Source organism: Balaenoptera borealis, assembly GCF_965194805.1.
Source record: "Balaenoptera borealis genome assembly, chromosome: 3".
In the NCBI taxonomy this organism is placed as follows: Eukaryota; Metazoa; Chordata; class Mammalia; order Artiodactyla; family Balaenopteridae; genus Balaenoptera; species Balaenoptera borealis.
Window position 1 is genome coordinate 72,767,426 of NC_138866.1, and position 22,997 is coordinate 72,790,422.

At 41.2% G+C, this 22,997-nt stretch overlaps 1 protein-coding gene and 1 pseudogene across 2 annotated transcripts; one reads left to right on the forward strand and one right to left on the reverse strand.

The window, feature by feature from the left end:
• The first annotated feature begins 336 nt into the window (after positions 1–336).
• LOC309625087 (cathepsin G-like) lies at positions 337–21,688 on the forward strand. The gene is made up of 6 exons (XM_082384241.1): positions 337–13,582; positions 14,322–14,466; positions 14,916–15,051; positions 15,200–15,454; positions 15,902–20,727; positions 21,235–21,688. Exons 1-5 carry the CDS (start codon positions 13,528–13,530, stop codon positions 16,061–16,063), a joined length of 753 nt encoding a protein of 250 aa, XP_082240367.1. The 5' UTR covers positions 337–13,527; the 3' UTR covers positions 16,064–20,727; positions 21,235–21,688.
• LOC309625110 (small ribosomal subunit protein eS26 pseudogene) lies at positions 20,730–21,235 on the reverse strand (annotated as a pseudogene). Its single transcript has one exon. The product of its transcript is annotated as a small ribosomal subunit protein eS26 pseudogene (transcript).
• Positions 21,689–22,997: the final 1,309 nt, after the last annotated feature.

The following is a 22,997-nucleotide window of genomic DNA, read 5'->3' on the forward strand; positions in this document are numbered from 1 at the left end:
CTACAACCAAGAATACTCTAGCCAGCAACGCTCTCATTCAGATTTAATGGAGAAATCAAAACTTTACAGACAAGCAAAAGCTAAGAGAATTCAGCACCACCAAAAACAGCTTTCCAACAAATGCTAAAGGAACTTCTCTAGATGGAAAAGAAAGGGCCACAACTAGAAACAAGAAAATTACAAATGGGAAGGCTCACCAGTAAAGGCAAACATACAGCAAAGGTAGGAAATTATCCACACACAATTATGATATCAAAACCAACAATCATGAGAAGAGGAGAGTATAAATGCAGTATATTGGAAATGCATTTGAAATTAAGAGACCAGTATATATATATATACATATATACATGGCTGGCTGTATCAAAACCTCACTGGAACAACAAACCAAAAATCTACAATAGATACACACACAGAAAAGGAAAAGTAATCCAAACACAACACTAAACATAGTCATCAAAACACAAGAGAAGAGAACAAAAGAGGAAGGGAAGAAAAAAGGCCTACCAAAACAAATCCAAAATAATTAACAAGATAGCAATAAGAACATATGTATCAATACCTACCTTAAATGTAAATGGATTAAATGCTCCAACCAAAAGATATAGACTGGCTGAATGGATACAAAAACAAGATCCGTATATATGTTGTCTACAAGAGACCCACCTCAGATCTAGGAACACATACAGACTGAAAGTGAGGGGATGGAAAAAGGTATTCCACACAGATGGAAATCAAAAGAAAGATGGAGTAGCAATACTCATATCAGATAAACTAGACTTTAAAATAAAGACTGTTATAAGAGACAAAGCAGGACACTACATAAAGATCCAGGGATCAATCCAAGAAGAAGATAAAATAATTGTAAATATATATGCACCCAACATAGAAGCAACTCAATATACAAGACCAATGCTAACAGCCATAAATGGAGACATCAACAGTAACACAATAATAGTGGGGGACTTTAACACCCCACTTACATCAATGGACAGATCAACCAGACAGAAAATCAATAAGGAAATATGGACCTTAAATGACACATTAGACCAGATGGATTTGATTGATATTTATAGAACATTCCATCCAAAAGCATCAGAATACACATTCTTCTCAAGGGCACATGGAACATTCTCCAGGAGAGATCACATGCTGGGTCACAAAGCAAGCCTTGGTAACTTTAAGAAAACTGAAATCATATCAATCTTCTTCTCTGACCACAACACTATGAGATCATAAATCAACTATAAGAAAAAAACTGTAAAAAACCACAAACACTTGGAGGCTAAACAATATGTTATTAAACAACCAATGGATCACTGACGAAATCAAAGAGGAACTCAAAAAATACCTAGAGACAAATGAAAACTAAAACACAATGATCCAAAACCTATGGGATGCAGCAAAAGCAGTTCTAAGAGGGAAGTTTATAGCAATACAATCTTACCTGAGGAAAAAACAAAAATCTCAAATAAACAACCTAAAGCAATTAGAGAAAGAAGAAGAACAACAACAAAAAAAACCCAAAGTTGGCAGAAGGAAAGAAATCATAGAGATCAGAGCAGAAATAAATAAAATAGAGACACAGAAAACAACAAAAAGATCAATGAAACTAAAAGCTGGTTCTTTGAAAAGATAAACTCTAGCCAGACTCATCAAGAAAAAAAGGGAGAGAACTCAAATCAATAAAATTTAAAATGAAAAAGAAGTTACAACAGACACCACAGAAACACAAAGGATCTTAAGAAACTACTATAAGCATCTATATGCTAATAAAATGGACAACCTAGAAGAAACGGACAAATTCTTAGAAAGGTACAATCTTCCAAGACTGAACCAGGAAGAAATAGAAAATATGAATAGACCAATCACAAGTACTGAAATTGAAACTATGATTTTAAAATTTCCAACAAACAAAAGTCCAGGACCATATGATTTCACAGGTGACTTCTATCAAGCATTTAGAAAAGAGTTAACACCTATCCTTTTGAAAGTATTCCAGAAAAAATTGCAAAGGAAAAAATACTCCCAAACTCATTCTATGAGGCCACCATCACCTTGATACCAAAACCAGACAAAGATACTACAAAAAAAGAAAATCAATATCACTGATGAACATAGACGCAAAAATCCTCAACAAGATGCTAGCAAACCAAATCCAACAATACTTTAAGAGACTCATACACCATGATCAAGTGGGATTTATGTCAGGGATGCAAAGATTTTTCAATATCCACAAATAAATCTGTGTGATACACCACATCAACAAATTGAAGAATAAAAACCGTATGATCACCTCAAAAGATGCAGAAAAAGCTTTTGACAAAACTCAGCATCCATTTATGATAAAAACTCTCCAGAAAGTGGGCATAGAGGGAAACGACCGCAACATAATAAAGCCCATATATGACAAACCCACAGCAAACATCATTCTCAATGGTGGAAAATCTGAAAGCATTTCCTCTAAGATTAAGAACAGGACAAGGATGTCCACTCTCGCCACAATTATTCAACATAGTTTTGGAATTCTTAACCATGGCAATCAGAGAAGAAAAAGAAATAAAAGACATCCAAATTGGGTAAGAAGAAGTAAAACTGTCACTGTTTGCAGATGACATGATCCTATACATAGACAATCCTAAAGATGCCATCAGAAAACTACTAGAGCTAATCAATGAATTTGGTAAAGTTTCAGGATACAAAATTAATACACAGAAAACTCTTGCATTTCTATACACTAACAATGAAAGATCAGAAAGAGAAATCAAGGAAACAATCCCATTTACCATCACATCCAAAAGAATAAAATACCTAGGAATAAACCTACCTAAGAAGGCAAAAGACATGCACTTGGAAAACTATAAGACACCGATGAAAGAAATCAAAGACTACTCAAACAGATCGAAAGATATACCATGTTCTTGGATTGGAAGAATCAATATTGTCAAAATGACTATACTACCCAAGCCAATCTACAGTCAATGCAATCCCTATCAAATAACCAATGGCATTTTTCACAGAACTAGAACAAAAAATACTAAAATTTATATGGAAACACAAAAGACCCCAAATAACCAAAGAAATCCTGAGAAAGAAAAAGGGAGCTGGAGGAATCAGACTCCCTGACTTCCGACTATACTACAAAGCTACAGTAATCAAGACAGTATGGTACTGGCACAAAAACAGAAATATAGATCAATGGAACAAAATAGACAGCCCAGAAATAAACTTACACACCTGTGGTCAATTAATCTATGACAAAGGAGACAAGAACAGTCTCTTCAATAAGAAGAGGTGCTGGAAAAACTGGACAGCTACATGTAAAAGAATGAAACTAGAACATTATCTAACACCATACACAAAAATAAACTCATATGGAGTAAAGAACTAAATGTAAGACTGGATACTATAAAACTCTTAGAGGAAAACATAGGAAGAACAAACTTTGACATAAATTTCAGCAATATCTTTTTGATCCACCTCCTAGAATAATGAAAATCAAACCAAAAATAAACAAATGGGACCTAATTAAACTTAAAAGCTTTTAGACAGCAAAGGAAACCATAAACAAAATGCAACCCACGGAATGAGAGAAAATATTTGCAAACAAAGCAACCAACAAGGGATTAATCTCCAAAATATACAAACAGCTCATGCAGTTAAATATCAAAAAAACAAAAAAAAATCAAAAAATGAGCAGAAGACCTAAATAGACATTTCGCCAAAGAAGACATACAGATGGCCAAAAAGCACATGAAAAGATGTGCAACATCACTAATTATTAGAGAAATGCAAATCAAAACTACAATGAGGTATCACCTCACACCGGTCAGAATGGCCATTATCAAAAAGGCTACAAACAATAAATGCTGGAGAGGGTGTGGAGAAAAGGGAACCCTCCTACACTGTTGGTGGGAATGTAAATTGGTACAACCACTAGGGAGAACAGTATGGGGGTTCCTTCAAGAACTAAAAATAGAATGACCATATGATCCAGCAATCCCAGCCCTGGGCGTATATCCAGAGAAAACCACAATTCAAAAAGATACATGTAACCCAATGTTCATTGCAGCACTAGTTACAACAGCCAAGACATGGAATCAACCTAAATGTCCATCAACAAAGGAATGGATAAAGAAGATGTGGTACATATATACAATGGAGTATTAGTCAGCCATAAAATAGAATGAAATAATGCCATTCGCAGCAACATGGATGGACCTAGAGATTATCATACTAAGTGAAGTAAGTCAGACAGAGAAAGACAAATATCATATGATGTCACTTATATGTGGAACCTAAAAAAAAAATGATACAAATGAACTTCTTTACAAAACAGAAAAACACTCATAGGCATATAAAACAAACTTACAGTTACCAAAAGGAAAAGGAGGGGGGAGGGATAAATTAGGAGTTTGTGATTAACATATACACACTATTATACATAAGATAGATAATCAACAAGGACCTACTGTAAAGCACAGGGAACACTACTCAATAATCTGTAATAACCTATATGGGAAAGCATCTGATAAAGAATGGGTATATGTATATGTATAACTGAATCACTTTGCTATACACCTGAAACTAACAAAACATTGTAAATCAACTGTACTCTAATATAAAATAAAAATTAAATTTAAAGAAAAAGAAAAAGAAAAAACCTCGCGTATAAGTGGAGCCAAGCGGTTGAAACCTGCATCATTCAATTGTCAGTTGTATTTAGCAGTCTATTTCTCTAGTTTTAAAAATATAAGGATTTTCTTCTCATACTCTTTTTAAGGATTTCTAGCTTAAACTCATTGTGGCCTATAACAAATGATGTATCATTTTAATCCTTTAAACGTTTTTAGACCTAATCTATGGCCTAATCTATGGTCAACATCCATCTCTGCTTGTAAAATGTGTAGTCTGCCTTTGTTGGTTAAGATGTTCTATATGTGTTCATTTTTTTCATCAGCCATTTTAAATTCTATATCATTACTAATCAATTTATAAGATGTGTTTTTAAATCTTCCCAAATGACTATGAAAATGTCACTTTCTGGGTAGCATCCACTCACTGTGGCTGTTGAAAACTCAGCCTTGATCTGCCAGTCACTTGAACATAATCTGCCTTTCTTTCTCTAGATGCTCTTAACATTTCTGCAATATGATTTCTTGATATGGATTTCTTTTTATTATTTTGCTTGAGATTTATCTTTTTAACCTCTAATTAGATGTTTTTCTCCAGTTATTTTAAAAATCTCGGCCAATATCTGATTATATATTGCCTCTTCTCATTGTCTCTCATTCTTCTAGAACTTTAATTCAACATATGTTTAACCTTCTAATTCTACTATTTTCTATTTTTTTATCTTTATACCTGTCTGGGATCCATCCTTTACACTTCTTTCAGAACGATTTTATTTTATTTATTTATTTTTTTTAACATCTTTATTGGAGTATAATTGCTTTACAATGTTGTGTTAGCTTCCACTGTACAACAAAGTGAATCAGCTGTATGTATACATACATCCCTATATCCCCTCCCTCTTGGGTCTCCCTCCCACCCTCCCTATCCCACCCCTCTAGGTGGTCACAAAGCACCAAACTGATCTCCCTGTGCTATGCAGCTTCTTCCCACTAGCTAGCTATTTTACATTTCATAGTGTATATACGTCAATTCTACTCTCTCACTCCGTCCCAGCTTACCCTTCCCCCTCCCCGTGTCCTCAAGTCCATTCTCTACGTCTGTGTCTTTATTCCTGTCCTGCCCCTAAGTTCATCACAACGTTTCTTTTTTTTAAGACTCCATATATATGTGTTAGCATACAGTATTTGTTTTTCTCTTTCTGACTCACTTCACTCTGTATGACAGACTGTCTGTAGGTCCATCCACCTTACTACAAATAGTTCAATTTCATTTATTTTTACGGCTGAGTAATATTCCACTGTGGATATGTGTCACACCTTCTGTATCCATTCATCTGCTGATGGACACTGAGGTTGCATCCATGTCCTGGCTATTATAAATAGTGCTGCAATAAATATTGTGGTACATGTCTATTTTTGAATTGCGGTTTCCTCAGGGTATAGGCCCAGGAGTGGGATGCTGGGTCGTATGGTAGTTCTATTTTTAGTTTTTTAAGGAACCTCCATACTGTTCTCCATAGTGACTGTATCAATTTACATTCCCACCAACAGTGCAAGAGGGTTCCCTTTTCTCCACACCCTCTCCAGCATTTACTGTTTGTAGATTTTTGATGATGGCCATTCTGACCAGTGTGAGGTGATACCTCATTGTAGTTTTGATTTGCATTTCTCTAATGATTAGTGATGTTGAGCATCCTTTCATGTGTTTGTTGACAATCTGTATGTCTTCTTTGGAGAAATGTCTATTTAGGTCTTCTGCCCATTTTTGGATTGGGTTGTTTGTTTTATTGATATTGAGCTGCATGAGCTGCTTGTAAATTTTGGAGATTAATCCTTTGTCTGTTGCTTCATTTGCAAATATTTTTTCCCATTCTGAGGGTTGTCTTTTCACCTTGTTTACGGTTTCCTTTGCTACGCAAAAGCTTTTAAGTTTCATTAGGTCCCATTTGTTTATTTTTGCTTTTATTTCCATTTCTCTAGGAGGTGGGTCAAAAAGGATCTTGCAGTGATTTATGTCATGGAGTGTTCTGCCTATGTTTTCCTCCAAGAGTTTTATAGTGTCCAGGCTTACATTTAGGTCTCTAATCCATTTTGACTTTATTTTGTGTATGGTATTAGGGAGTGTTCTAATTTCATTCTTTTACATGTAGCTGTTCAGTTTTGCAACACCACTTACTGAAGAGGCTGTCTTTCTCCATTGTATGTTCTTGCTTCCTTTATCAAAAATAAGGTGACCATATGTGTGTGGATTTATCTCTGGGCTTTCTATCCTGTTCCATTGATCTATATTTCTGTTTTTGTGCCACTACCATACTGTCTTGATTACTGTAGCTTTGTAGTACAGTCTGAAGTCAGGGAGCCTGAGTCCTCCAGCTCTGTTTTTCTTTCTCAAGATTGCTTTGGCTATTTGGAGTCTTCTGTGTTTCCATACAAATTGTGATATTTTTTGTTCTAGTTCTGTGAAAACTGCCATTGGTAGTTTGATAGGGATTGCTCTGAATCTGTAGATTTTTCTGGGTAGTATAGTCGTTTTCACAATGTTGATTCTTCCAATCCAAGAACAAGGTATACCTCTCCATCTGTTTCTATCATCTTTAATTTCTTTTATCAGTGTCATATAGTTTTCTGTATACAGGTCTTTTGTCTACCTAGGTAGATTTATTCCTAGGTATTTTATTCTTTTTGTTGCAATGGTAAATGGGAATGTTTCCTTAATATCTCTTTCAGATTTTTCATCATTAGTGTATAGGAATGCAAGAGATTTCTGTGCATTAATTTTGTATCCTGTTACGTTACCAACTTCATTCATTAGCTCTAGTAGTTTTCTGGTAGCATCTTTAGGATTCTCTATGTATAGCATCTTGTCATCTGCAAACAGTGACATCTTTACTTCTTTTCCGATTTGGATTCATTTATTTCTTTTTCTTCTCTGATTGCTGTGGCTAAAACTTCCAAAACTATATTGAATAATAGAGGTGAGAATGGGCAACCTTGTCTTGTTCCTGATCTAAGAGGAAATGGTTTCAGTTTTTCACCATTGAGAATGAGGTTGGCTGTGGGTTTGTCATATATGGCCTTTATTACGTTGAGGTAAGTTCATTCTATGCCTAGTTTCTGGAGAGTTTTTATCATAAATATGTGTTGAATTTTGTCAAAAGCTTTTTCTGCACCTATTGAGATGATCATATGGTTTTTATCCTTCAATTGGCTAATATGGTGTATCACCTTGATTGATTTGCATATATTGAAGAATCCTTGCATTTCTGGGATAAACCCCACTTGATCATGGTGTATGATCCTTTTAACGTGCTGTTGGATTCTGTTTGCTAGTATTTTGTTGAGGATTTTTGCATCTATGTTCATCAGTGATGTTGGTCTGTAGTTTTCTTTTTTTGTGACATTTTTGTCTGGTTTTGGTATCAGGGTGATGCTGGCCTCGTAGAATGAGTTTGAGAGTGTTCCTCCCTCTGCTATATTTTGGAAGAGTTTGAGAAGGATAGGTGTTAGCTCTTCTCTAAATATTTGATAGAATTCGCCTGTGAAGCCATCTGGTCCTGGGTTTTCTTTGTTGGAAGATTTTTAATCACAGTTTCAATTTCAGTGCTTGTGATTGGTCTGTTTATATTTTCTATTTCTTCCTGGTTCAGTCTTGGAAAGTTGTACTTTTCTAAGAATTTGTCCATTTCTTCCAAGTTGTCCATTTTATTGGCGTAGAGTTGCTTGTAGTAATCTCTCATGATCCTTTGTATTCCTGCAGTGTAAGTTGTTACTTCTCCTTTTTCATTTCTAATTCTGTTGATTTGAGTCTTCTCCCTTGTTTTTTTGATGAGTCTGGCTAATGGTTTATCAATTTTGTTTATCTTCTCAAAGAACCAGCTTTTAGTTTTATTGATCTTTGCTATCATTTTCTTCATTTCCTTTTCATTTATATCTGATCTGGTCTTTATGATTTCTTTCCTTCTGCTAACTTTGGGGGTTTTGTTCTTCTTTCTCTGATTGCTTTAGGTGTAAGTTTAGGTTGTTTATTTGAGATTTTTCTTGTTTCTTGAGGTAGGATTGTATTGCTATAAACTTCCCTCTTAGAACTGGTTTTGCTGCATCCCATAGGTTTTGGGTCATCATGTTTTCATTGTCATTTGTTTCTAGGTCTTTTTTTATTTCCTCTTTGACTTCTTCAGTGACTTCTTGGTTATTTTGTAGTGTATTATTTAGCCTCCATGTGTTTGCATTTTTTACAGTTTTTTTTCGTCTAATTCATATCTAGTCTCATAGTGTTGTGGTCAGAAAAGATACTTGATATATTTTCAATTTTCTTAAATTTACCAAGACTTTATTTGTGACCCAAGATATGATCTATCCTGGAGAATGTTCCATGAGCACTTGAGAAGAAAGTGTATTCTGTTATTTTTGGATGAATGTCCTACAAATATCAATTAAATCCATCTTGCTTAATGTGTCTTTTAAAGCTTGTGTTTCCTTATTTTTTTCATTTTGGGTGATCTGTCCATTGGTGAAAGTGGGTACTATTATTGTGTTACTGTTGATTTCCCCTTTTATGGCTGTTGGCATTTGCCTTATGCATTGAGGTGTTCCTATGTTGGGTGCATAAATATTTATAATTGTTATATCTTCTTCTTGGATTGATCCCTTGATCATTATATAGTGTCCTTCTTTGTCTCTTGTAGTAGTCTTTATTTAGTCTATTTTCTCTTATATGAGAATTGCTACTCCAACTTTCTTTTGATTTCCATTTGCATGGAATATCCTTTTCCATCCCCTCACTTTCATTCTGTATGTGTCCCTAGGTCTGAATTGGGTCTCTTGAAGACAGCATATATATGGGTCTTGTTTTTGTATCCATTCAGCCAGTCTATGTCTTTTGGTTGGAACATTTAATCCATTTACATTTAAGGTAACTATCAATATGTTTGTTCCTATTACCATTTTCTAAATTGTTTTGGGTTTGTTTTTGTAGGTCTTTTCCATCTCTTGTGTTTCCTGCCTAGAGAATTCCTTTAGCATTTGTTGTAAAGCTGGTTTGGTTGTTCTGAATTCTCTTAACTTTTGCTTGTCTGTATAGGTTTTAATTTCTCCATTGAATCTGAATGAGATTCTTGTTGGGTAGAGTAATCTTGGCTGTAGGTTTTCCCTTTCATACTTTAAATATGTCCTGCCACTCCCTTCTGGCTTGCAGAGTTTCTGCTGAAAGATCAGCTGTTAACTTTATGGGGATTCCCTTCTATGTTATTTGTTGCTTTTCCCTTGCTGCTTTTAATATTTTTTCTTTGTATTTAATTTTTCATAGTTTGATTAATATATGTCATGGCATGTTTCTCTTTGGATTTATCCTGTATGGGACTCTCTGCACTTCCTGGACTTGACTATTTCCTTTCCCATGTGAGGGAAGTTTTCAACTATAATCTCTTCAGATATTTTCTCAGACCCTTTCTTTTTCTCTTCTTCTTCTGGGACCCTTATAATTCGAATGTTGGTGCATTTAATGTTGTCGCAGAGGTCTCTTAGACTGTCCTCAATTCTTTTCATTCTTTTTTCTTTATTCTGCTCTGTGGTAGTTATTTCCACTATTTTATCTTCCAGGTCACTTATCTGTTCTTCTGCCTCAGTTATTCTGCTCTTGATTCCTTCTAGAGAATTTTTAATTTCATTTATTTTGTTGTTCATCATTGTTTGTTTGCTCTTTAGTTCTTCTAGGTCCTTGTTAAACATTTCTTGCATTTTCTCCATTCTATTTCCAAGATTTTGGATCATCTTTACTATCATTACTCTGAATTCTTTTTCAGACAGACTGCCTATTTCCTCTTCATTAGTTTGGTCTGGTGAGTTTTTACCTTGCTCTTTCATCTGCTGCATGTTTCTCTGTCTTCTCATTTTAACTTACTGTTTTTGGGGTCTCCTTTTCAAAGGCTGCAGGTTTGCAGTTCCCGTTGTTTTTGGTGTCTGCCCCCAGTGGGTGAGATTGGTTCAGTGGCTTGTGTAGGCTTCCTTGTGGAGGGGACTGGTGCCTGTGTTCTGGTGTGTGGGGCTCGATCTTGTCTTTCTGGTGGGCAGGGCCATGTCCTGGGGTGTGTTTTGGGATGTCTGTGAACTTAGTATGATTTTAGGCAGCCTCTCTGCTAGTGGGTGGGGTTTTGTTCCTTTCTTGCTAGTTGATTGGCATGGGGCGTCCAGCACTGGAGCTTGCTGGCCGTTGGGTGGAGCTGGGTCTTAACGTTGAGACGGAAATCTCTGGGAGAGCTCTCACCGATTGATACTGTGTGGGGCCAGGAGATCTCTGGTGGTCCAATGTCCTGAACTTGGCTCTCCCACCTCAGAGGCTCAGGCCTGACACCAGGCCGGAGCACCAAGTCCCTGTTAGCCACGTGTCTTAGGCTTCTAAATATGTATCCAGCATCCACTACATAGAAGTCTGATTTTCTCCTGTTGTAATTCACTTTCCAGTCCTTGCAGATTGGCTCTATTAGATCACTCTTCTGATGCTCAATAAGGCTGCTCACCGCTCCAGTCGGCAGCTCATTTCCTTCCTTAAGCGGGAAGATCTCTGAACTATTTTAGGTTAGTAATTCTCTTTTCATCTTTGTCTAAACTGTTATTAACTCTATTCACTGAGATTTTAATTTTAGTTTTTCTTTTTTTCACTTTTGAAAGTCTTATTTAGTTCTCTTTCAAATGTTATGTCACTTTTTTTAAGGATCATGTTCCCTGGAATTCTTTTAGGGTTTGTTTTTATTTCAGCATAATTGCTTTTCAATCTGTATTTTATTATACTAACAATATTATCCCAATAATTAATGGGTTTTTTTTCCCTCTTTTCTTATCTATTATTTCTTAGTCATGGTGTCTTATATCTTTGTTTGCTTGTTGATCTGTTTACATTTGACTATATGTTTGTCATTAAACTTGAAAAATAAATTTTTAGGTGTCAAATTCTGGAATTAAGTGAATTTCCTCTCGATTTACATTTGACTCTGCCAGGTACTTTGGGACACAAGATATAACCACATTAATGGAAGTTCAAGGTTTGAGAGACCATAAAAAGTCCAGGTAATTACAATCTTTCACGAAATTATTTGCAAGAGCTAGCCCAATACCTCTTTTTTGTTACTTTAAGCATGTAGACTTTTAAGTTCCCAGCTTATTGTGGGGAGGGTTTGACCAGATCTACTTGTGTGGGTCTTGGTCTTTCATTTCTACACCCCTCACCTTATATGGTCATCAAAACAAAAGTGCAACTTTTGTGGGTTCAGCAAATTACCCCAGAATAATAGTAGCTACCGCTGGATTCCCATTATTCCTTCTGTTTTAACTGAATAATCTCTCTTGCTTTGGGAGTTCTTCAAGACTTCTAAGGTTTTTATACATTTTAAACAGGTTTGTTTTGGGTTGTTTTTGGTGGGAAAATTGGCATGGAATCCTAGTCACTGTTAATGAAATCCCCTATCCACATCTCTATGCAGATCATTGGAAGCATATATTTTACTCCTCTTTTTTCACATGGGCAGTCTGGTTTATACTTTCCCCTTTGTTTAAGTTAGAGTAATAATTTTAAAACAAAATTAAGAGTTAAAAATTAAAGTAACAATAAATTAAACTTACCCAAATACTAAGGCACTAATAAAGCTCTTATACTATATTTGGTTTTTTTCCATTTTCTGCATATTAGTTTTCAGATTCATGAAGAAACTTCATGAGGTTGCACTCATTGAGAGTGTAATAGAGAAGGAATTAAGATCTTTACAGCTTTAAAATTGGTGATAATCTGTGTATATTTATATATAGGGAGGAGATCCTTAACTTTCATAAGATTTTCAAGTGGGTTATCACGATCCATAAAAGACTGAGAATTGTATTAGTTTTCAATTCTGATACTTTTGCAAAAATTTTACCATACTATGTTTTTCTGTGCCAACACAGACTTCTAAGTATTTTTAAGAGTGTCTCACAGCCCCCTGTGTTGCTCTGCAGGACTCTGCCGTGCCTTTCTCTCAATGATGAATGCCTGGTCTACTTCTTCATGTGTTACAGGAAGCACAGCAGTGACATAACTCCTTCTTAGGAGCTATCACCCCTGGGGCAGAGACGGGATTAGGTTGATGGGTCTCTTATATCATGGATGAATAGGATCTGAGATATTTTTCCACCAGGGTCTGATGGTTTGCAACAAAATCAAGTCACTAGGCCTTTACTGAGTGCAGAGGAACTTCTGGGACATAAAGGCCTTTGCCTTGAGTAGAAAGTAGGAAAACAGAAGTCGTCCACAGTGTCAGGATTTCACTGAGAGTTTCTTGGGGCTCAAGTGACCTGAGAGCGTAATGGTCAGTGGCAGAGCCTCATTCTTCCCTTTTCTTTCCCTGACAGTGTCCTGTCCTCCACACACTCAGGAGAGAGAGCTACTCAATCTGCATGACAACTTCTAGAAAGAAGTGGGAGCAGCAAGGGTCTCAACAGGGGGCTAAGACCAAAGGGTGAAGACATGCAGGCTCCAGTCCCTGAGGGAGAGGAAGGAGGAAATAGACAGCTCCCAGCTTTGATGCTTGTAGGGATTATTGAATTAGGTGGGTTTGAGGTTCTGGGACACAGTGACCCAGTCCCCATCCCTGTTGCCCTGGGTTCCCATTTCCACGGCCAGCACTGACTCAGCAGCTGTGCGGGATATTGTGCTGAAGGCTTGGGTTACTATCTTTCCCCAGATCACTGGCAGTTGGTGGGCAAGCCTCTTGGGCAGCCTTGGGTGATGAAACCTATCACAGCAGCAGGAGAATGGGAATGCGAATTCTTAAGCCCCCACCCGCACCCTTCCTTCCTCTTTCAGGGGCTCAAAAGTCTGGCAGGAGGAAGCACCAGCAGCAACTGACTGGGCAGACTTCCCAGGAAGATGCAGCCACTCCTGCTCCTGGTGGTCCTTCTCCTGCCGCCCAGGGCTAGGGCAGGTGAGTGACCGTCCCCATCCTCAGAGGCCGACCCCAGCCCATAGACTCTGGAGCCAGACCACTCAGGCACTTCCTAACTCTGTATCACTGGGCAGCTTGTATGAGTTCAAAGTTCCTCAGCTTCATCATCTATAAAACAGGCATTATGTCAGGCCTACCTCAGAGAGTTGATATGAGAGTTAAATGACTTAGTGTACATAAAACTCTTGGAGTCGTCCTGGCACGTACTACTTGCTATATAAACATGCTCTCTGAACTCAGTCTGCAGCTCCTGTGGCAGAGCCTCGGAGATAAAGATACAGCAATAGCAGGCCCGCCAGCTCATCTTTAGAGCCCTAAATTCATGAGCTGACCGTGAGCTGGACTCACAGGGATCTGGGAGGCTCCCTGAGGAAGAAAGTACCACGGAACTGCAGGGAGAGGCTGCGCAGAGGGCTCCGGATTTGCTGTCCCCACAGCAGAGGAACCTTCCTCATTATGGGAGGCTGCAGCTGGCCTTGCCTTGTGGGGAGGTGGGAGGGAGCTGAGGCCGGGATGGGGAGCCAGCAGCGTTTCCTGCAGAATCCTGGAGCCTCCCCCCAAGGCTGGTGCCCTGCAGACCCAATTCTCATGAACCACCAGCTTCTCCGGCCCCTGCAGCACCTCTCCTGCCTCGCCATCTTCTAACCTTTCTGGAGCCACCAAGCCGAAGCCCACACACCTGTCAGTGCAGAGATAAGTGCCTAATGCTTCCTTCCAGGGCAGATCATCGGAGGCCAAGAGGCCAGGCCCCATTCCCACCCTTACATGGCATATGTTCAGATCCCAACTCCATGTCCGAAAACTTGTGGGGGGTTCCTGGTGCGAGAAGACTTTGTGATGACAGCAGCTCACTGCTTGGGAAGGTGAGGCACTAAGGGGCTTCTGGGCACCAGCAAAGCAGTTCCAGAAGACTTCCTGAGAGGAACGATTGAAAGCAGGGTTCTAGCAATAAAGGGGTGAAAAAAGAGCAGGTAGGGCTTGGGGGGCAGGGAGCAGGCCAGTGTAAATGGGGAGAAAGCAGGACCTGATCAAAAAGAGCAAGATGGGGAGATGGAAGGCACACATTGGGGCTCAAAATATGAATTCAAGCTCCTTTTTTATTGTAGGGGAGGCCAAATATAAGGTCCCTGGGTTTCCCACCACCCCCAGCTCAAGGCTGTAGAGGCCAAGGGCATAGAGCCCAGTCCCAGAGCCCTCCTGTCCCCACGTTCCCTTGGCTGAGGTCTCACCACCCTGGGCTGTCACGTGACCTGCATCGGGGACTGCAGTTCCTGCAGCTCAGACCTACCTCTGGGCTCCCTTTCCTTTGCAGCCAAATAAGTGTCATCCTGGGGGCCCACAACGTCCGTAGGTTGGAAAGGACTCAGCAGTGCATACCGGTGCTCAGAGCCATCCCCCACCCCAGGTACAATCCGCAGAACAACCAGAATGACATCATGTTACTGCAGGTACCGACCCTCTGGTCCTTCACCCGGGCTGCTCCCTCCCAGCTTGGGGGACCAGGGAGGGGGAAGCCGAGCAGACTCCCAGGGTGGTGGTGGGCGTGGGGTGAGCACGGCATAGACAGTCCCTGAGTGCCTGCGTGCTTCCTGCCAGCTGAGGAGCAGAGTCAGACGTAATCGAGCTGTGAGGCCGGTGGCTCTGCCTCAGACCCAGAACAGGCTGAGTCCTGAGACCCTGTGCACCGTGGCCGGCTGGGGCCTTGTCGGCCTGGACAGGAGAACAGACACTCTCCAGGATGTACGGATCAGAGTGCAGAGGGGTGAGGAGTGCAGTAGACTCTTCATGTTCTACACTGACCGAACACAGATTTGTGTGGGCGACCCAAGAGAGCAGAAATCCGCCTTCCTGGTAAGACCACGGGCATCTGCCGACACTGTCCGAGACAAAGGGACGTGGGCAGACTGGGCAGTGGGGACAGACTACATCCCCATGGCCTCAGTCTGGGGCCCAGACCAGAGTGAGGTGGGGGACTTTTCCCCATCAATCTGGTCTCTGGGGGAATAGCAGGTGCACCAGACACAGGACATACACGTGCAGCGTTTTCCTGGGGCCGGTGAAGGTACCTTGACCTGGGTTGTTCTGGAGAATAACCATAGCCAGGGCTGAAGCCCAGTGATGGAAAAATCCAGAAGCTCGACTTCTGCTCCCCCTCCCCCTCCCATCTCACACACAGCCAGCAGTGGAAGGAGCCCACCCACCCCTGTCTTCTCTGAGGGCGGGCCTTAGGGCCGCAGGAGCGGGGAGGCCTGGAGAATGGAGGCCCGGCTTAGTGTCCCTTCCTCTGGTTGCCCACAGGGGGACTCCGGGGGCCCCCTTGTGTGTAACAACGTGGCCCAGGGCATCGTCTCCTACGGAAAGAGGATTGGGACTCCTCCAGCAGTCTTCACCAGGATTTCCAGCTTCCTGCCCTGGATACGGAGAACGATGAGACGCTTCAAAGAGTGGGGGCTGGAGTGACACGCCCTGTCACTGACTCCCCTTCTCTGGGGCAGAGCCCAGATCCAGGGCGGTTCCCAGAGCCTTAATAAACATCCACATCTAGAGTGGAAATAACCGATTTCTCATTTGTTCATTAAACATGATTCAGTACACAGCAAATGTGTGCCAGGACTGAGTGTGAGCTCCTCCAGGAAAGTGGGGTCTCTTCCCCAGGACAAGTGAATCCCCATCCCCACCATCCTGGGAGTCAGGGTGAGCTTCTTCTCTCCTCCAAGCCATCCATTCCTCCGTCTCCCCTCCACCCGCTCTGGGGAGTGATGGAAGGACCTCTCTCTCCCCAGAGTAAGGTTCCTCATTCTCCACCCTACCAGAGACTCTCCTTTAGGTATTAAAGTGTGCCCCAAAACTGTGTGCCATTGGCGTGGGTAGGACAGGCAGATCAAAGAGAGAATTGAAATTCCATACAAGGCCCAATTTAACATATGGTAAACGATTCTCAAATCACTGGGAAACAATGAACTTTTAATAGACGACATTGAAACAAAATAGAGAATCATTGGGGAAGAAAGATAAAGTTGGGTCCACACTTCTCATCATAATCCAAAATAACACTCAGATGGGATCAAAGATCTAAATGTAAAAAAATCAAAAAATATAAGTACTAGAAGAAAGGAAAAAAACGGTTTACTTTCTTAAAAATATCTAACAAAACACCCATATCAAAGCTGCGCTATTCACAATGGCCAAGAGATGGGAGCAACCCAAGTGTCTATGGACAGCCAGAGTTTCTGAAACCTTTACCCATACCAGCCCTGACTGTACTATAGACCAATGTTCTCATTTTCAATGTGATGAGGGTCTCCTTCCGGTTTCGTTACTCTAAAATTATACAATACGATATGTTGGCTAAAATAACTTGAATTTATACTAAAGATTAGCTTATGACTGATACATCAATATTATATTCAAATAATAGATTTCTGAAGTCACATAGTTTAAAACCGTGCTTTTAGCACCTCAAGGTAACTGTAAAGAATCAGCTGGGAAGTTCTTCTATGTTCATCAAAATGGTAATTACTCCTCGCAGTGTGACATTTCCCACCTGAATTTTTGCAGTTTCCATAATCTTGAATAATCACTGAACACATAGCAAAGCAACTGATATGCAGAAATGCTTTGGTAAATTTGATCATTCTTTTATAGCTATTTCTTGCCAGAAAGTCATTTGCCTAACATTCAGTGTAAGTCACTTATCAACAAAATTTTAATCAATAACACATCTTTGAAATTACTCAGTCATTTTTCCTATATTTGCTACCACCTACCCATAGGAATCCTCTCTTGCTTGTATGTTCTGGGGGAAAACAGTCTCATTGTGAAATGTTTGCATTGGCAGGTGGAAAGAATACTTGACGATGGAGGGGGGAGGAGAGAGCTGTGGAAGAGCCCTCATCCAGCCCTTCCTCTCTGTGACATTTACTTAGAGCCCCAGAGCACCGCCCAGGTCAGGACTCAGTCCCCAGGAAACTCCCAGGGCAGACCCATCTCTCCTCTAAGCCTCTCCCTGCCAGTCAGCACTTCCAAGGCAGCTCTCTGCCTCCAGCGGCCCTGCCAGAAACGTTTCTACAGACCTCACCATGCTCACCTCCAGAGGACAATTCCCTTCATGATCATCCCAGAAGCCAGTTCCACCACTTCTCACAGCTCAGCAACCTCCCCCGATAAGTAAACCTCAGCAGCAGAGCTTTGGCAAGAAAGCATTTTGCACACCAAAAACTAGAGTAAAAGAACACAACTCCTCCCACTTTCTTTCTCCACTTTCCACCTCTGTGTCTTGGAAGCCCTACTGACTTGTCTGGAAAGTCACAAAACCATGGCAAGCTCATGGACAGAAACCCCACCGGGAACTTCTCTCCTGACCCCATAGCTCAGGCAGACTTCCGGTCCCGCAGAGGCCTGGTGCCTGTGCCCTGGGGCAGAGCATCAGAGTCAGGAGAAGCTAGCCACTGGTGATTTGTCATAATTATAGCAACATCACAGAAGTGAGGTCTGGTAACCTTGATAATGGTGGTCTGAGTTTGTCTGGGAAATGGTGGGTGCCCCAGGGGAAAGCCACCTGAACCTCGGGTTGGAGAAGAGAGGGCAGCCCAGGAGCAGTTCCAGTAGCTCAAAGGAAATGTCTTTCTTATAGAAATGTGAAAAAACTCTCAGAAGTGGATGAAATCTTCCAAATACATTATGAACCATTTCAAGATTTTAGGTGGCATGACCCCCAGAACAACTAAAAACCCCATTAGACTGATACCCATCAAGATTGCTTTTTCGCCAGCAGTCCCACTCCTGGGCATATATCCAGACAAAACTCTAATCCTAAAAGATACCTGCACCCCTATGTTCATAGTAGCACTATTCACAATAGGCAAGACATGGTAGCAACCTAAATGTCCATCAACAGATGAATGGATAAAGATGTGGTACACGTATACAATAGAATACCACTTGTTCTTTTTTATGACTGAAATAGCGCCATTTGCAGTAACATGGATGCAACTAGAGTTTATCATATTAAGTGAAGTAAGTCAGAAAATGAAAGACAAAAACCATATGATATCACTTATATGTGAAATCTAAAATATGACACAGATGAACCTATCTACGAAGGAGAAACAGACTCAAACATAGAGAACAGACTTGTGATTGCCAAGGGGGAGGGGGTTGGGGGAGGCCTGGAGTGGGAGGTTGGGCTTAGCAGATGTAAGCTATTATATATGGAATGAATGAACAGCAAGGTCCTACTGTATAGCACAGAAAACTACATGCAGTATCTTATGATTAACCATTGTGAAAAAGAATATTTTTTAAAAATAATGTATGTATAACTGAATCACTTTGCTGTACAAAAGAAATTAACACAACATTGTAAATCAGCTATACTTCAATTAAAAAAAATAAGACTGCTTTTTCAAGTTTCCACCGAATTTTCAGAAGTATAATTTTTCCAGGCTACATTATAATCCACTGTTTTGTTGTACAAAAAATTACTAAACCATTTTGACATCCGTAAATTTAACAGGCCTCTCTCCAAACATTCCTCCCCAGTATCCCACACTCACTTTGCCCTGGCCGGAGCAGATCAGATGGCTCCACTGATTAGCCATTGGCTCTGCACGCTCAGGGACCTTCCTGAGTTACAAGCCCTGGGACGGTACTACGGGTTCCCAGAAAGACAAGACTCTTTTGTGCTCCTCACCTTCTGTCCCAGTGAGCCGCAGTCAACACGAAGTTGTCTTATGCCAGGAAACCCCTACATCTGCTCCAGTCTTGTTTGTTGTCATAGAAGCATACAGAGACCATGTAGGGTGGGGCTTGTGGTCTGGTCTTTCTGCCCCATTTGATCTCCCCTGAAAGAGAAAATTTCCGTGGATCTCTCTGTTCATAGGAGACAGGACGGGCACTGCCTGGTGACCTAAAACAATGGGATGTCCAGAGGAGGATAGTCTGCAGTGGTCTTCAGGGACCCAGCACAATGAGATGGGGGCTCCAGCCTTCCCTGGGCAGCATGGCGGGCTGGCAGCATGACCTGTTTCCTTGCTTAGCTCTTATCTCCCTGTAGAGATGAGGAGCTCAGCCCTTGTTCTGGAGCACTTCAAATACATGTGAAGGGGAAGTGATCTGTCTTCCGGATAAACCATCTAGAAGACCTGGAAATAAATCTCTCTGACCTACCCTGGTAATTTCTTTGTCCCTGAGATTTTCAGACCCCCTGTGTCCTGCTTACTTCCAGGTGAGACTGGTTTCTAAAACCTGAAAATTTGAGCTCGTGGAGCGGAATTCTCTGGCTTCTTTCTCCCCCATCATGAACCAGGCACATAGTAAATGTCCCATAAATACTTGTTGGATATGCGAATGAACAGTCCCCCAAATTGCTTTTGGTCCTAACGCAGCCTGAACCTCAGCAGCGATTTATCTTTTTAAGGAATTTAACCATCAAGATAAAGAGGAACACATGTACAAGATTAGAAATCAGAGTGAGGTTGGGAAATGGGAGGAGGGGGTCTGGGTGGAAGCCAGCTTCCATTAGGGCCATGATCAGTGGTGAGGCAACACTGAGAGGCCCACTTAGGTTCTAGATATCTGCCCTGGTGGAGCAGGGTGGCTCAAGAAAGTGGGGAGAGTGAGAAGGTGACATCTAGGAAACAGTGCAAGATAGCTCTTTCATTCTTGGTCTAGACAATAGCTCCTGGGATAGAGCAACCCACTCTTAGCTTTGGAGAATGGGAAGTTATAAGCCTCATTTTCAGCTTTCCCTCCACACCAGAATCCTGTGCCATCCTAATTATAAGTAACTTTCCATGTGCCAAGCTGTGACCTATGGAGAGGAGAAGACCCACCAGGTCTCCGTGGGAGTCTTTCCTGTAATCTGTGCACTATATACCCAGCGGCAGGTCTGGGGTTTAGCAAATTTCTGGGAATGGACTGAGGCAAGGAACAATCATAGCAATAGTCTTGCTGGGGCACTGGGGAAGTGTTGCTGCTGGAATAAGCCAGGGCTCTGAGGATAGGGAGAGTCACTTACCTCTTTCAGCCCTGGAGGTAGGAGATTGGCCACTAAGAACAGGAGAAGCAGCATATTCTCTGAAAAGCTGAGCAGGCCTGAAGTGGCATGTGATTTCTCCTTCCAGGCTTTTTCTTTTTTTTTTTTTTTTTTAAGTATAATTTCCACTTTATTGTCTTTCCAGGGAACAGTATTTCTTCAGTCTTTAAGGACTTAGCTCCTTACATGGGCTTTGGTGGAGGTCAGCACCAGGTGGGGCAGCACCAGCAGGTCTAAATCGGGGTGGAGGTGTTCGGTCCTTCCGGGCTTCCCGAGAACGATTCCTGACTACCTTGCTGTGAATGGCACAACTCACGCAGTAATGCAGTCTCACATACAGCTTGGGAAGCACATAGGACAGTTCACGCGCCAGAAGCTCACCGTCAAAAACACTCGCTTTGGAAATGTCCCTGACGGCCGCAGCCTCTACGATGTTCCGAATGACGAACTTCTTAATAACCTTATCCTTGGGCACGCAACGGGCACAATTGGTACAGCGAATAGGCTGCACGTGGCCGCGGCCCTTTTTGGCACGACCATTGTTCCTTCTTTTCTTGATCATCTTGGAAGCGAAGAGGCGAAAAAGGGCTTCCAGGCTTTTTCAATCCTGAGTTTCAGAGGGCAAGCTCAGGGCCCACCAATTTACTCCTGGTTCTATTGATTCTCAAGACATGAGCTTTCATCAGAAAAATCTGTATGGTGAGGGTGTTGCAGGAACCACATTCTTAGGCCCTTGGTAGTCAGCATGATCACGTTCACCTAGAGAAAATCCTGAACTCTGAATGGAGGAAGGGCTTTAGGGGGTTTGGGCGTTAATCAGAAATGGTGTCCCCTTCCTCTAAACTCAATCCTCCAAGACCATAAATCTGACCCCACCATGCCTTTTGTTTGTCATTAGGTAACTGTCTACTTCCTAAAAAAAAAAAAAAAAAAGCATACAACTATCCAATTATACTCTTTGCAGAGCTTCGGAGTTTTTTTTAATAGCTGAAGAGTTTTTTTGCTGTTGTTCTAAATGCAAAAGTACCAAGAAAAAGTCTGTCCTAAAACACATTAGCCAAGAGCCTAGCCATTAACCAACTTCTTGGTAGTTTCAGGCAACTGCAAACTGTTGGGGATGGGGGTGAGGACCAGAGATTGAGGATGAAGTGGAGGTGGGGTATTGATGAGAGTACCAGGAAGATAAGGTGATGACAGAATAGGAGAGTTTAAGTAGAGGGGTTTGACAGACAAATGCACCTGAATTTATTGTGTGGTCCAGTCCCAGGTGGCCCTTATAAAGCCAGTATTATTCTCAACTTGTTGATATTTCAAACGTTTAAAAGACCCCAATATTAAAGTAGTTGGGAAGCATCAGGTAGAGATGGAAAGAGGATAAACACACTTTGTCATTCATTCTAAGTTTTCCAGGTCACTCCTGTCCCACCTGGCCCAGGTAATCTGGGCTCCAGGGAAGACCATGATGTGGGCAAGTGTTCTGCCCCCCAAGGCGCCTTGCTCCTGATGAGGAACCAGGCATGTTTGCTCATGCAGTTCTCTGCACACAGGTGCTTAGGGTTGTCAGACTTTAGAAGGGCAAGTTCCAAGCTACGATTCTACTTAGAATACAGGCAATCAGCCAGACAGTTTAGATTACTTCTATTTGTTCTTTTATAATTTAGTACAGACATGAGAAGACTTCTGGAATCTTATCTCAAACTGAACATAAAGTTTAAGCTGTTTTTGCATCTATTGGCTCAGTCATTACCCACAAGGTAGAACATGTATCTTCTCATTTTCATTCTCTGCCTCAAGAATGACAGTGCCTTAAAGGGGATATATTGCCTCTTATCTTTGATGATTTACCTCTCCTCCCCACCGCCAATTTGCAAACCACAAGTATGCTCAGCAATGTTGCAGTAATTTATTAAATAACTGTGTCGACACACTGGTCTTTAACGCACCTATAAAATATTATTTATGATATTTGGGAAGTATAGAAAATCAAAGATGATAGACTATAATTTTAGCCCAAAGCAGGTGTTTATCATTTTAACGAATCTTGTCACATAGAACCATGAGAGTTTTCACAGTTTCTGCAGCTGGTTTCCTGTGCATTTGGCAGTGCTATCACATTTTTCTGATGATAGGCAGTTTTCCTCTGAGCTATTTGGACTCCACCTTGGACTCCACTTCTACCCCACACATGGCTCAGGCCTCCCTTCTCCCAGGGTTCCCCGTGGACCCACATAATAGTGATCAGCTGTTGTCTCTCTCTGCTCTCCTTCCACTCCCCTCCTCCTCCTATCTCACCTGACCCACATCTAGCTCTGCTGCACAGACCAAGGGCAAAAGGGACCGGTGTCTGAGCTTAGCGAT

What these genes read in the sequence shown, in the direction of transcription:
- LOC309625087 (XM_082384241.1), top strand. Translation starts at nt 13,528, where the DNA reads ATGCAGCCACTCCTGCTCCTGGTGGTCCTTCTCCTGCCGCCCAGGGCT. An exon ending in ATGACATCATGTTACTGCAG is followed by an intron (nt 15,052 to 15,199) that starts GTACCGACCCTC and finishes GCTTCCTGCCAG; the next exon opens with CTGAGGAGCAGAGTCAGACG. An exon ending in AGCAGAAATCCGCCTTCCTG is followed by an intron (nt 15,455 to 15,901) that starts GTAAGACCACGG and finishes GGTTGCCCACAG; the next exon opens with GGGGACTCCGGGGGCCCCCT.